The sequence below is a fragment of the Rhamphochromis longiceps genome, linkage group LG8 (assembly GCF_057381845.1).
Source record: "Rhamphochromis longiceps isolate RC_006_pf linkage group LG8, R_longiceps_female_GT1.1, whole genome shotgun sequence".
NCBI lineage: Eukaryota > Metazoa > Chordata > Actinopteri > Cichliformes > Cichlidae > Rhamphochromis > Rhamphochromis longiceps.
In genome coordinates this window covers 28,882,489-28,897,891 of record NC_140564.1, presented here as the reverse complement: position 1 = coordinate 28,897,891, position 15,403 = coordinate 28,882,489, and the positions used below count along the sequence as shown (strand labels likewise).

At 41.0% G+C, this 15,403-nt stretch overlaps 1 protein-coding gene across 6 annotated transcripts in view; it reads left to right on the top strand.

The window, feature by feature from the left end:
• Positions 1–15,403, top strand: part of tanc2b (tetratricopeptide repeat, ankyrin repeat and coiled-coil containing 2b) — a 185,807-nt gene that overhangs the window by 98,106 nt on the left and 72,298 nt on the right. For all 6 annotated transcript variants that reach the window (XM_085416909.1, XM_085416911.1, XM_085416910.1 and 3 more), the window contains one exon: positions 5,121–5,300. In XM_085416909.1, coding sequence (XP_085273035.1) covers positions 5,121–5,300 — 180 coding nt within the window. The remainder of the gene's footprint in view (positions 1–5,120; positions 5,301–15,403) is intronic.

The window sequence follows — 15,403 nt, the reverse complement described above, 5'->3', positions numbered from 1 at the left end:
ACTACTGGACATGAAGTTATATTTACAGGGAGGGCAAGTGTATGAATTTTATATTCTTGTAATTTTGCCTGTAAATCTGAGTAATTTCAAGGGGAAATAGGGTTGTATATATGACATTAGATGGTACCAACAGCGAGAATGTCTGTGCTTGGCAGAAACTGTTTGGGGCAGTTTGTTTTTTTCCACCTTATACATATTTTGAACTGAACACCTTGATGAGTAGGTGGTTCTGTTTATTTCGAGGCATGGAGTGGTCCTTGTACACGACTCTTATTGCAGTCTAAAATGAAACACGGTAATTTCCCCTTCACTGCTTTTGTTCTGTGGATTTCACCGCTGAAGTGCGGCTGGTGCTCCCTCTCTGCCCTTCTCATTTTTGACCTGAATGAGACCATTTAATATCTTTCTCAGGATTATCATAATTTTCAATGAGGCTTTCCAGAATTAAATGGACTAATTGATGAGATTAGGGCCTTTTCCACCTCAAGAATGTTGGCTAAAACTACGAGTATTTGGATGAAAAGTGCATTTCAACTTCTTGGACCGGGGTCCGTATTACAGGGACATTATTTTACGCCCCACAGAGCAACTCCTTCATAGTGGGAGGGTCATACTTACTGCATTGCAAATAAGCTCCTGCATACTATACACCATGAAAAATACATTTATTAGAAACACTGTTGAATTTAGTAAAACTTTATTTTCATTAGTGTAGGTCTTGTACTATTCAAATGTATACCTGCAGGATCACCTAGACATGTAACCTCTGGGGAACGTTTTGAGACTAAAGGTTAACTGGAACATTTTTCAATAATTATCTATACATTAGGTGTAATTTTTAGGAAGGATACATTAAAGTGGTGCAGTGAGTACTGTCAGCACAGAAAGAAGACTCTGGGGTTTGCAAGGCCTGCTGGTCTTTATGTACTCTGGTTTCCTTCCAGAGTCCAGAGGCATGCATGTAAAGTTAATTGATGATTCTAAATAGACTGTAGGTTCAAATGTGATTAATGGTTAATGGTGTCTCTGTTAGCCCTACAGTGGATTGGTTACCAACCTCTCACCTGGCATTGGCTAGGATAGCAGCTGAGAAAATAGATGGACGTTAATAATTGTCTATTTCTGTCTTTATTTAATTAATTAATTTTTTTAATAATATGACCTGCTGTAAAGAGTGCACTAACTTCTCATATAAGATAGCCCTTCTGTGTCATTAACCTCTGATAAGTTATACTATATTTCTAATAAATACATTGTTGCAGGTTAGAAAGTGTGCAGGAATCAGGTTTTGTCTCATCTTCTATGGGGTATGGAACTCCAGGCCTCGAGAGTCGGTGTCCTGCAGGTTTTTGATCTCACCCTGGGTCAACCCACCTGAATTGAATGATTAGTTCATTACCAGGTCTCTGGAGAACTTCAAGACATGTTGAGGAGGTAATTTAGCCATTTAAATCAGCTGTGTTGGGTCAAGGACACATCTAAAACCTACAGGACACCGGCTCTCAAGGCCTGGAAGTCCCTACCCCTGTTCTATGCTCTTGGCTTATGAACTAGATTGGTGAGTGTTTTCAGTAGTACTGACTGAAAGCTTCAAACGTTGGGTGTGGAGTGTGCAGTACTATGCATGTACTGCACTTTAGTTTCTTTTTCTTTTCTTTTTTTTAATCACCAGTGAAGTCACAGAAGAAATCATATGTCAGATGAACTGATGAGTTCTCCTCCCAGGGCATCGCATTATGTCTTTTTGTCAGATACCATTACACACGTCTATTAGCGCTGGTGCGTTGACGCCTTGTCTGTTTTCAGAGACCTACACTGTCTGTTTTCAAAGGAGTGAGAGGAACCAGCAGTTTAATAATAATAATAATGGATTGCATTTATATAGCGCTTTTCTAGGCACCCAAAGCGCTTTACAATTCCACTATTCATTCACTCTCACATTCACACACTGGTGAAGGCAAGGTACAGTTGTAGCCACAGCTACCCTGGGGCAGACTGACAGAAGCGAGGCTGCCATATCGCCATCGGCCCTTCTGGCCAACACCAGTAGGCGGTAGGGTAAAGTGTCTTGCCCAAGGACACAACGACCAGGACAGAGAGAGCAGGGGGATTGAACCGGCAACCCTCCGGTTACAGATGAGCTTCCCATTCCCCTGAGCAACGGTCGCCCGGTGGCATGATATCTGCATGTCCCTGTTCCATAACTTTGTGCTTCACCAAAGAACACCTCGTGAGTAACTTAGACTTACCAGTGGCTTTGACACAACTGCATTATATGATTCTACAGGAATAAGGACAGGCTGACAGTATAGTTGCTGCAAAAATAACTTGTCACTTTTTCACATGCCAGCGGCCCAATTGGCATAATTTTCACAGCTCTTTACAGTGTGATGGACACTCACACAACCTACAGTATGAAAGGAACCTTTTAGTTCTTTGAAAAAGTCTAAAATGACTAAAATGAAGGTGTCTTGGATGTAAATGCAGCTAGTTTATACCTAAAAAGTCGAATAAGTAAATAAAGCACATTCTTTTGTATTTGTCCTGATTATTAACATGAACGGCCACAAAATTGTTAATTTATTTAGCAGGTAATTGATTGAGAGTAGCTTACCGGTAATTGTTTATTTTTGTTCAATATTTCAAAGCATTAAAACCAAGCCTGATCCTGACTGCTGGCAACTGCTATCAGAATACCAAGTTAGCTATTTTATATTCACACCAGTGTCTGCATACATGTGGAGAATTTCCATGCCGGGGAAAGCAACCGCTGCTCTGGCTGTTGTTTTTCACTCTCACAGTGACATTCCCCAGTGAATGGATGGACTGACTCCAGAGCCACAGAGGGATTGATGTGTGTGTCGGATTGTGTTTGGCATTTCTTCTATGAGTGCAATTGTTTCAATACTGATGTATTTATATTACAGCAGCCAATTTGCCCCCTTCCTAGCCATCATACAGGCTTCCTCAGGGACCGGTATCTGATAATGGCTTTTTGTCTCACCGTTGCGGCTGCTATCTGGCGCGAGCATGTTCCTTGACCAGTTGGTTTTACAGTTCAGTCTGCTGGGAAATGGGCAGTCTGAGCTAGAACTGATTCACAAAATGGATGTTTACAGACAGCTGGCTGATGAGTGCGTGTGAAATTAAAAAAATAAAAATAAAACCAAAGTTCTCATAATTTGTGGGTTTTAGAGCAAAAGAGGAAAAGGGGGGGTATGAGTGATGGTAAGTGGTTGTTTATACTGGCTCTGTAATTACCACTCATTGTGAGAGGCTTTTTTCGTAAATAAAATGCTCTCTTGTGGTCATGACTGTGCTTTTTTTCTTGTTTAAACATTTCAAATGGTTAGAAAATCCTTGATTATATAAAAATTGTTGGGTATTGTGTTACTGCGGGGCTGACAGAGGTCAGGCGGGCTGCCTTTTGAGGCAGTGATGTAAACTGCACGTGTTGCCTGCAGGGCTGCTCTCTGCTGGGTCACGCCAGTGATGTTGCGCTCAATATCAGTAGTGCACTGATTGCAGGATCGAGCGACCAGGCTGAGGTCCTATCCTCTGTCAGAGGGTGATACGGTTTCTACAGCAGGTGAACAAACAGGAAAAGAAACAGAACAAAGAAGTCCAACTAAGCACTTTAATAGTGGATATATTCTGATCCTTGCAATCCATTATATTCAGTTATACCTGTCAGCCTACACTCTAAGAAATAGGGGCATTTCAGTCCTAACAGGTAGAGTTGACATGAATGTACCCCTAAGGTTAATTGTTGGGCATCAGCGTAACTATATCTACCTTTTCCACAAAGATTCTTGTGTCCCTAATGAAATGGTACATATTTGCAGCATTTGTTTAAATGTTTTAAGGTGCAGTAATGTGCCACATGCGCAAGGAATCTGGGTAAAATGTTAGCTGAATAGTGCTTCCTGCATTCAGATTGGTTTTATTTGAGGTGCTTTTGGAAGGGATACATTTAAACTCCAACTGAAAGGCACTCTCTTGAACTATAATCACATGTTTTTCCTTCTAATGGTGTGGTCATCTTTATCCTAAAGAAAATCCAACGTGTTCTGGCATATAAGACTTTGTAAAGGAGTATAAATATATTTCATGAACCGCTGGACCTTTCCTAGTGGTGGTCCTTTAATAGCAGACTTCCACTTGTGGAGTACCAATAATGGCAAATATCCACCTTGGATGAGAGTGGAATATAAAGAGCCCAAAACGGTTTTAACACAAAGCTAACAATTTTTATCATATTTAAATCAAATGTGCATAAACTGCACACAATAGCACAAATCACAGATAATATGAATGAATATCAAAATACAAACTGAGTTTATAAAACTGCAGTCAAATCTGAATCAGCCATTTACACCAAGATATTTAGTGTCAGGTGATTTATAAATCCAGAAATTCATAAATTCCTTTGGTTAAAACTCCGTTGTTTTGGCTCCTCTTTACATGGAAAGAGGGATGCGGTCAGTTACTGGAAGACAAGTAGAATAGATCCAGATTTTTCACAAACTCTGTTTAACATCCTGATTAAGGTTTGTAAGCTGAAACATGTTTTTTGGATTTTTTTGGCTAAACCTGAGCATGCGATGAGAATAAGGGCATTTAAAATTATATTTAATAAGAGGATGCCTTTGAATTCTTTGTTTTAATAATAATAATAATAATAATAATAATAATAATAATGGATTGCATTTATATAGCGCTTTTCAAGACCCTCAAAGCGCTTTACAATTCCACTATTCATTCACTCTCGCATTCACACACTGGTGAAGGCAAGCTACAGTTGTAGCCACAGCTGCCCTGGGGCAGACTGACAGAAGTGAGGCTGCCATATCGCGCCATATCGGAAATGGCTTGAGACCTAGACTATTAGCAAAATGTAGCTGTTGTGTATGAAAGGTGTCCAATTAATAATGCATGTACAAATCCAGAGTGGAGCCATTTGGTAAGATCACACAGTAACCGTAGGATAATTTCCTCTCTCATCTTCTCTTCCTTTGCTATTGAGTCTGCAGTTATACCATTAATATTATAACACAGTGCTTTATTTAAAGTCCAGAAAAATATCTCATACTATGCTGTTTCTCCCTCCCATCCTGCAGGTGGCAGCATAGACAGCGACTGTGCCTTTGAAGGAGACTACAACGTGCCCCCTCTTTCAATGACTGAGGGCATGCAGCATATTCGCATAATGGAGGGCGTGTCACGCTCTCTGCCCTCCTCCCCGCTGCTCACCCATCAGACCATCAGTGTCAGGCTGCAGCCAATGAAGAAGCTCACAGGTAAGGATGCTGCAGGTGATAGAGGAGTCACTCAGAGTGCAGGATTTGAAGTTGTTGTCATTTTCTTTTTAAACCAGAGTTCAGGAAGAAAGCCACAGCCAATAGAGACATGGGCTAAATCTGGTTTAAATTTGCCTGTGGCTGTCCTCCCCCATAGACTCGGTGTACTAACACAGCCTCCCTTAGCCCTTCACTGTACCACTGTAGGCAGCTTAATCACAAAATCATGCATACTGAGTTAAAACTGATTTTACAAGACTAAGCAATGTTTCACCCCGATGCTTGCTGATAAGCAGTAATCATTTACTGTATTACTTGCCCCCCTAATTCTAAGTAGAAAGCAAGTGGAGCTGAGCTCGGGTTTCTGACAAACACTGTAATTTCCAATTGTTGTAATCGCCAAAGTCCTACCTAATTGACAGTGTCAAGAACAGATGATGGACTGCGAGCTGCGGTTGGCTCAGGCGTCCTTTATTGCTTTTTACCTCCTACCACTAATCGTTTCCTTCCACAGTCATCACTGACATTCAGAAAATGTGGAAAATTGCCTCCCCTCTGTTTCCTCATCAACTGCTTTATGAGTCTGTGTTGTGTTCCCTCTACTATTGCAATGGGGAGAAGCAGTTGTTTTGGTACACAAGACGGTCTGGGCATCAAAGGTTACTGCTCTACTTGTGCTTTCAAAATGAGAATTGAAATATTGACAGCACAGCTTCACCCAGTATCTGTGCAGCCTCCACACAGAAGCAGAGTGGGTGTGGATGAGTTTAAAGCTCGACTCTGGTGCACCCTAGTGGTGACTACTATCTCCCAGCTACTTCAGATCATTAACCGTTTCTGGTATGCCGGGGGGAGCTGTGATTTTTACATCATACAGAATGATTTATGATCTCTCCAGGGTCATCCAAACTGTGGGTTTTAAAGGGGAAACGCACATCACATAACCACATCATTTTCTCCCATTTTAACTGGGTGTGCCACACTGCTGTAGAGGACTGTGTGTGGACGGATGGAGCAGAGGTTTCTTTTTCTTTCTTTCTTTTTTCTCGAGAATTAAATTTCAGAACAATCCGGCCAAATCACACTCTTCTCCCCACCTCCTCCCTCACTGTTCTGCTGTTTGAGGAGCATTTTGTGTGCTTTTCTTGGATTTGATGTTTTGTGGCTGATTCAGCCTGCTTCTAAAAGGCTTCTTTCATCTGCGTGAGTCGCAGCTAGTTTTTAGGACATCATACGAATCTGTAAATATGAATGTGTGTGTGTGAGAGAGAGAGTGTTTGTGTGTGTGGTTTTTTTTTCATGACAGCCAAGAATAGCTTGATTAATGATGCACGGCGCCGTCTCATTTGTACTATTCTTATTTTGTGGCTGATGTAGGGAGAGGTCTCTTTGCAGTGTTCTCACACATGTCATCATTTGGCTTGATGTATTACACCAGTCAGGTGCTGCTTGTTGTGTGTTTGGGGATTTTCAAACTTAGTGATGCTTTTTAAACAGATTTTTTTTCTATGGATTATGTTTCATAATTGACTCATTTCACTACACTTGTCACCTTAAGTGAACATGTGTTGTAACTTTCACTAGGATTAGCTTGTGCTTATCTGTATGGATTTGTGTCATATCTCTTATTGTCTGTCATAAGGTGGTGTCTATTTAAATGGTGAAGTCACGGAAAAAATATATAATTGCTTTAATCCAGATAAAGGTTTTTGCATTAAAAAGGGCTTATATATGGTATGTCCAGTGGTTATTCTTCAAATCACATGTCAGTATGACTTTACAGCACTTACAGGACCAAAACGGCCTGTCAGTGAAATGACAGCATGCACAAAAGCCCTCAAGTGCCCATTGTCCTTCAAGCCCTCAAAGACCTGTGTCTGCTCTCAAGTGTCATCCACCAGCAGACTGTATTTGAGCTCAGTCTACCCAGCTTTGTCGCCCTTTAATTAATTCAACGCAGCACCACTTCCTCCACAGCTTGACGGTACTGAGCTTGTGTGCGGTGTTACAGTCACAGGCCTGAACCCCTCCCGTGCCACATATTGCAGAGGTGAGAGAAGGGAGTGCGCTAGAGAGCAAACAGCAGTAGGTCTAAAGGGCTAAAGCGCTTTGATCCCCCCCGGTGGTCTCCCCCAGTCACAGCTTCTATCTGCCCTTGTTTGTAGCTCCTGATTGGCCCTAGGGGGGCAGAATTGTGATGTTTGTGAAGACTTGAGTTATTCAACCTTGTAAAATAGCAATGAAATTTCTGACCTTTTCAGAGAATCCTTGACTTTCTGATTGAATCCCCTCTGCCTCCTTGAAGACTCTTGAAGGGGAACTTCTTAGACAGATTTTTGGAGTAGGAAGAGATGCAAACAGGCACTGCGTAGTCAGTTTTTCATGTAATCACTACTGGTTTTCTGTGGACTTGGAAGTAATGCCACAATTCTTCACCCTATTGGTCAAAAAAGTATGAAGGTACTTATGAGATGGAAAGATTAGCTGATACATTGAACAACATAGTCCCACATGTCGGTGGTTTCTAATCTTCTTACAATGCAGTGTTATGTCATGAAACCTTGTCTTGCTAAGTGGCATGCATTGTCATGACTTCCTTTTAGTTGTCTATATTAAGGAATAATCTATTTTAAACAAATGTGCACAGAAAGGTCTAGGTTATTGATGTTCGTTTAGTGAATTACTTAGAGTTTGGCATTGAGAGGTAATCCACTTGATGTATGAGTAAGGCACTGTGTGCTAAACTACAACTACTAAACGATAGGAAAGATTCTGCAGCAACTTAAGGAAAGAAAATAATCTACATTTTTGTTTTATCATTATAAACCAGTAACATCTTTAAAACCTGCTGAAAATGTTGGATCTCAGCACCTTTAGGCTGCTTTCTCTGTGTATATCTGATAACATCTACTGCTACGGTTGGCCACACTGAGTGTTAGATTACAGCAACCACTCAGTGCTTGTTCGTAGCAAGCAGTTTTACCTGTCTCCTCAATATTTGGTTTCAGCAACCACCACTAATACCATTGGCAGTCCTCGATGGCTTTGGTCTCCCTCACAAAACTTGCTCATGATTGGATCAAGGAACATGACAAAGAGCCCAAACCATTCAAATTCTTAAGAACCAAATCTGATAGAGAGTCCATGAAATGCACCACAATACTCCTGATCGCCTAAAAAGACTCTGTCGGTGGTTTTTATGTTGTGCCTGAATCCCTACACTATATAAAAGATAAATTTAGCCGCCATGGCATCACACACTGTTTTTAACTCAGTGTTGGCAAACATTGAGTTAAAATTCTCAACAAATGCCAGCAAGCTTGGTTAGAAAGCTACACCCATAATGGATCCACACAGACACACAAATCTGCTATTAGCGCTAAGTCATGAAAGTCCTATTATTTCACTCTTAAGGACTGAAGCAGAAACTTCTTGGATGATCTGTAGCTAATAGCAAACCATATAATTCCATTAAAACCTTCTAAAAAGCTTAGCAGCCGAAACATCACTTTAAATTGGAGAACGTGATGCCTACAACTCCCTGTTTCAGTTTCTCTTTCATAAACTGTGGCCATGAATATGTGGCCAACAAAAAAAGAAAGAAATAAGGATGGGGGGCAAATACTTTTTCACAGAACTATACTCTGGTTTCATTTTTAAGCCCTGAAGGTTGGAGCTTGTTTTAATGATATGTTTTGCATGAAAAAAATCTTGATAAAGTAACTAGTAACTGCAGCTGTCTGATAAATGCAGGGTAGTGGTAAATGCTTAAATACCAGTACCAGATATAAATACACTTAATGGTAGTACATTAAACCACTGACAGGGCTCATCTGTCCCTCATCTTCATGTGCGTTTGACAGATTTCGCGTCCACATTGTTTATGTTTTCTATTTTTAGTCCTCTGTTGTCTCAGAATTGGAGTGGCTCATTGTCGCACTTATCTCTTAGTGGCTGATTGTTATGAGCTGTAATCACTGATTGCTTATTTGTGCTTTAATAAACACCTCACTCAAGTGTCAGGCTCACCAGAGATGTCGCCCCAGCTGATTGATTGGCCCTGCTCCACTCAGAAACATTTAAGAGGAATTATTTCAACATCTCTCCCCAGATTACACTGCTTTCCCCTAATTAATGGCTACAATCAATACAATTACTGCCTCCCCATGGATTGCAGCATAAAAGTGGAAAATTGCATTTGGCCTTAAAACCTGAGAAAAGCCTTGATTTAATTATACAGCCTAATTTTTCACCCACTTTTGCTTCAATTATCACAGTGATATGAGTATATCTAAAATCTATTGTCTCTGTGGTGCTCACAATAATGGAGTAATATGTGAATAAGTGGGAATGCACTACACTTAGCTAACTTGTAAGCGGTCACTGATGTAGGCATGAGTAGTGGTCAGGGTTAACAAAGCACAGTGTGCAGGACTGCTTAGTCAGGTTTTACAGCTCATGGTGTGGGTGGTCTTAAAGAATCCGCATTAAAACAGTTGAGCAGTTGAGCTCTGCTAAATTGGCTACTTCTCACAAATGCTGCATCTCTGTTTTTGTTTTTTTGTCTTCTTTTAAATTTATTTTACAGTGGAATCGTTCAAAGAAAAGACACGCTCCCTTGTTGGGGGTTTTCCTGCAGAGATACAGCAGACTGCAATAAGATTATGGTGTATCTGAGTCATGCTCAGCAGAATCTTTTTTTATTATTTTTTGAAGTATTTGGGGAATGTGGACGAGGCTAGCAGAGGAAAGCATGACACAAAAATAGTTCCGGTTGATTATAAAAGCGATTCTTGGCCACCTGCTGAGCTGTGAAAATATTGCAGGAAAGCCACAAGAAGTAGTTCAAACTACAATCCAGCCCCAAGAAGGCCTCTGGGTCCACCTCCAAGGCACAATGACCACCCCCACTAAGAAATGGGACTGGTCAGTGGAAGCCAGAGAGAATCAAATTCACCCAATTGGTTTTTCAAGGAGGAATGATATCTCTCCAGACTAACGGGGTTTAGAAGTAAATTTCTATATTGAGTTGCACATAAATCATTTTTTGATTTCCAATTCATGAGGATAGTTTTCTTAGTGATGCATAAGGCAGTAGGAACTATGTGTGATGCATTTGCTTCTATATCTAATTCACTTGCATCACCTAAAATGCACAGTGGGTGAGGTTGGGATACAGCAATTGAACGATGTGAATGTGTCTTCACATGTCCTCTGCCAGAATCTCTGAACAGACGTACAAGACCATATAGCAAACATATAGTTCACTTTATATAAAACTACCTATGTGCAAGGCCCATTTGGAACATCCTTTGTCCTGTAAAGTGTGTTCTATGGAGAGCTTTGTGTCTAAAAATATCGATCTTCACTTTGATTTTGCTATCAGGAGGGAAATGGAAGTCATCCATTTTTGACTTTTTTGATTTTGAATTTGTGGGTACAGAGATTTAAATATTCTGTTCTGTGTTAAGTATTTCTAAGTTCAGTCAACTGGGGTTAAATATCACCTGTATGGTGGACCATAATTGGTGATATTCAAGAAATGTACTGTCGCTGACTTTGAACTTGTTCTTCTGTAGAGTTCTTGTCCAATTATGGGTTTTCTAATAAGCTTCATTTGATACATTTTAAAGCCTACAGCAATCTGTTGGCTAAGAAGTAGTAATAAAAATCTGGTAGTTCTAGACCATCATTATCTTTAGACTCGAGAAAATGTCAGATTAATTGAAACTGTTATTTGTAGCCCTAAAAGCATAATTAAACAGTAGCTAATAAATAACAGGTTTCACCTGATTAATTAATTTACCTGCCTCTGAGATTAAACGCCAGCTGATCTTCCAGCATCATATAGGAACAGATGTTTGAACATGCAATAATCCATCTGTAATTCTCTTACGTTTCACATATTTTATTTTATTTTTATTTTTTATATGAGCAGCTCTTGTGTGACGTCTCAATCTCTGTCTCTCTCTCCACCCATCCTTGGCCAGCCTCATGTCTTATTTGCATCTGGTATCCTCTGTGAATTTTTGAAATGAACACTGACATTTGGGACGTCTCAATCTCCACGCCTCCTTACCCAGCGTTGCACCTTGAGAAAATCGTTCTTCAATTATCATCATTATTTCCTCCTTCCACTGTCCCAGCCACTGCCGACCCACCAAATCATTTGTTCCGCTGAAAGGGAAAATGTGACATTTTCAGATCCATTGTCGCAGCTGAAAAATAAGGAGTGAAGGTTAAGAGTAGAAAGGTGTAATTGAAATGTTTAAGTACGATGCCCTCAGGAAAAGCAGTGGCTGGATTAAATGCTGCAACAGAAGTACTTGACATATTTTAGTCACCGTCCAAATAGTCTGGCTTTCTTAGAGATGAGGTGCTGTGTCATTATGTGCAAACATCAGTTCTTCTGCACTGTGCCACAGTATGTCACATTAAAGTTACTTGAGGGGAGTCGAAATGTCCCTGTAGCTGCCTTTCGTTGAACTTACTTCAGATGAATGGTGGTGCACAACTGAAGGGGTAATACTTATAGTAGAAATATAATAGAAGTTTTTCTAAACTGAAACTGCTCTTATTTCCCAAAATTTGAGATTTCTGCTCCAAGTTCTTTTCTGCATTTTAATGAAAATGTAATGTTTGGTTGTGCTCAGACACGCTATGTGTATGGTAAGTGTAAAGCTATAGCTAACAGCAGGCCTGGGGACCCACCCAAAGGGCAAGAAACATAACAAACCCACAAGTGTTTTAAGTAGAATTCTTTGGTCTGAAAATCAAATCTGGAAGAAAAACAAGTGTATAGATGTGATTTTCTTTTCACAATTAAAAAAATGAGTGCTCAATGCTATAGTATTTCCAAACTAAATGAACCAGAAAATATTTTAGAGTAAAACAAAAAAAGGAGGCAACTCTAACCCAAGTAAAATTGCCAAGTGACAGTTCTTTTATTTATTAGACAGAATTGTAAACTTTAAAGTTGTTGAGAAACTGTTCAGCGAGATGACACGCGAGCTAATCTAGAAGCTGCAGCAGCAGCAGCCCGAAATCGCCGTGGATTTACACTTTTATGAAAAAGCTCTGGCTGCTTCATTTTCAATCAAATGTTAGATACTTTAAAGCTTTGACTGAATTTGAGTTGAGATGGTTACTTTTTAATTTCCGGTAAGAAAAACTGCACTCTCCATTTTAAACCATTCCTGCATGCTATTTCTAATTCTTTAAGAAGGAAGCTAGTTGGGGCCCATCAAATATTTGTGCCCGGGGGTCTCTAAGATGATGATCTCGGCAGTTAACTTAGCTCAGCTTAGTATAATGACTAGAAACAAAGAAAATGTGCTACCATGTTCTGTCACAAAAGCTTAATACTTAATGTGGTATATTGTTTGAGTATTTGTAGTAGTTGCGCTCCATTTCTTCCTCAGTGTCAGGTGGGATTTCCTGCAGCTCCCATGAGATAGCTAAAGAGGTGCATTTAAATAGGATAAAACCAGACCAGATGTTTCCACTCATAGCTAGGCTGTGCAGCCATTGGCTGTTGGGTTTTTTTATTTAGGCAGATATAACACCTCCTCTATTCACCCTGCTCACTCCCCCCCACCCCCAACAACAGCATCCAATACACACTCAACACAAGGCTCCAGCCTGTCTCTCTCAACCACCCAGGTTAGGAGGGAACTGAGGAGGATTAATGGCAAGAAGGCAGCGGGTCCAGATGGCATCAGCTCGAGGGTCGTCAGGTCCTGCGCGGACCAACTGTGTGGGGTGATGGAGCACCTCTTCAACCTGAGCCTGAGGTTGGGAAGAGTCCCACAGCTCTGGAAAACCTCCTGTGTTGTACCAGTGCCAAAGACTTCACGCCCCAAGGACCTCAACAGCTACAGGCCGGTGGCTCTGACATCCCACCTGATGAAGACCCTGGAGCGGTTGGTCCTGGCTCAGCTTCGGCGCCTAATAAGCTCATCACTGGACCCACTTCAGTTTGCCTACCAGCCTGGCATTGGAGCGGATGATGCCGTCATTCACCTCCTACATCGTTCCCTCGCTCACCTGGAGACCGCTGGAAGCACTGTGAGAATCATGTTCTTTGATTTCTCCAGTGCCTTCAACACCATTCTTCCCTCGGTTCTAAAGGACAAGCTGGAGAACTCTGGAGTGGACCATCACCTCACTACCTGGATCCTGGACTACCTCACCGACCGACCACAGTATGTGAGGACTCAGGGCTGTGTGTCGGACAGGGTCGTCTGCAGTACGGGGGCCCCACAGGGAACGGTTCTGGCTCCGTTCCTCTTCACCATCTACACTGCAGACTTCTCCCACAATTCCACCCAGTGCTTCCTGCAGAAGTTCTCTGATGACTCTGCAATAGTCGGCCTCATCACTGATGGGGACGACAAGGAGTACAGAGGTCTGACCCAAGACTTTGTGGACTGGTGCCAGCTGAACTACCTCCAGATCAACGCCAGTAAAACCAAGGAACTGGTGGTAGACTTCCGCAGGCACAAGCATTCTCCACTGCAACCACTGAACATCCAAGGTATGGACATTGAGGCTGTGGACAGCTACAGGTACCTTGGTGTTCATCTGAACAATAGACTGGACTGGACTCATAACTCAGACGCCCTCTACAGGAAAGGGCAGAGCAGGGTTGTACCTGCTGCGGAGACTCAGGTCGTTTGGAGTGGAGGGCCCACTCCTGAAGAAATTCTATGACTCTGTTGTGGCTTCTGCTATCTTTTATGGCGTGGTCTGCTGGGGCGGCAGCATCTCTGCTGGGGACAGGAAGAGACTGAACAGGGTGATCCGAAGGGCCAGCTCTGTTCTAGGATGCCCTCTGGACCCAGTGGAGGTGGTGAGTGACAGGAGAACGGCGGCTAAGCTGTCATCCCTGATGGACAACATCTCCCACCCCATGCAGCAGACTGTGACAGCACTGAGCAGCTCCTTCAGTGGGAGACTGCGGCACCCACGGTGTGGGACGGAGAGATTTCGCAGGTCTTTCCTCCCCACTGCTGTCAGACTCCATAATAAAGACTTTAACTGATCAAGCACACACAGCCATACATATGCAATAATACTAAGTGCAATAATCCTTTCTGTCATCGTTGTATTTTTACTCAGTTGTATATAGTATTTGTATTCTATTTTTATCTTATTGTATATTTATTTTATTTTATTCTACTGTATATAGTATTTTATTTTATTCTATTCTGTACAGTTGTGTACTGTATTTATTCTTATTGTATTCTAATTTTTGCCTCATAACTTTTGCACTGTCCTCTTCCTGCTGTGACAAAACAAATTTCCCACGTGTGGGACTAATAAAGGTTATCTTATCTTATCTTATCTTATATAAGACGTGTATCAGGCTGATCGTTCTTTCTGCCCTTTTTTATGCACACATTAAAAAAATCAGTAAATCAAGTTCTGATTATGGCAATTTAAATTGGAAAGCAAAAAAGACTGATTTAAAAAAAAAAAAAAGAAGAAGCTCACTTGAAAATGAGAAAACTCATAATATATTAATGATTGTTGAGGTGTTGCTTATTTTAATGTAAAGAAAAGGTAAAAGAAAGGTGAGGCTTAAAGTGAAAAATCTCAGATCCATCTTTCATCTATAAATATATCAGGTAAATAGAGGAAAGGACCACAGGTAATACGAACTAGAAGTGGAAGGAATGATAAAAACAATAATATAATAATATTGAAAGAGCTGCACTGTCTGGTGTGGGAATAAAGATTATAGTTTATATCTTGAGGCTGAAGATGCCAGGCGTTCTGCAAGGATGTTTACACATAATATAAAGACAACATGCATTTCTAGAAGATTTATATCACTTCTTAAGTCTGTAAACTCCTGTGATGAATATCATAACTAACTGATTATGACTCTTTGCAGCAACAAAGTCTAGGCTATACATCTTTCCTGGTGCTTTCATTCCTTACACACTTTGGTAACCTTATTGGTTACATGTAAGTACAACTACTGTGCAACAGTCTCAAACCACCCCACACCAAAGTATTGAAGTCTCGAACAATAGTTTTCCAGGCTTTCTGTCTTTCAAAGTTTTTCTTTGGATATTGGCTGGCCTTTCCGTCACTTT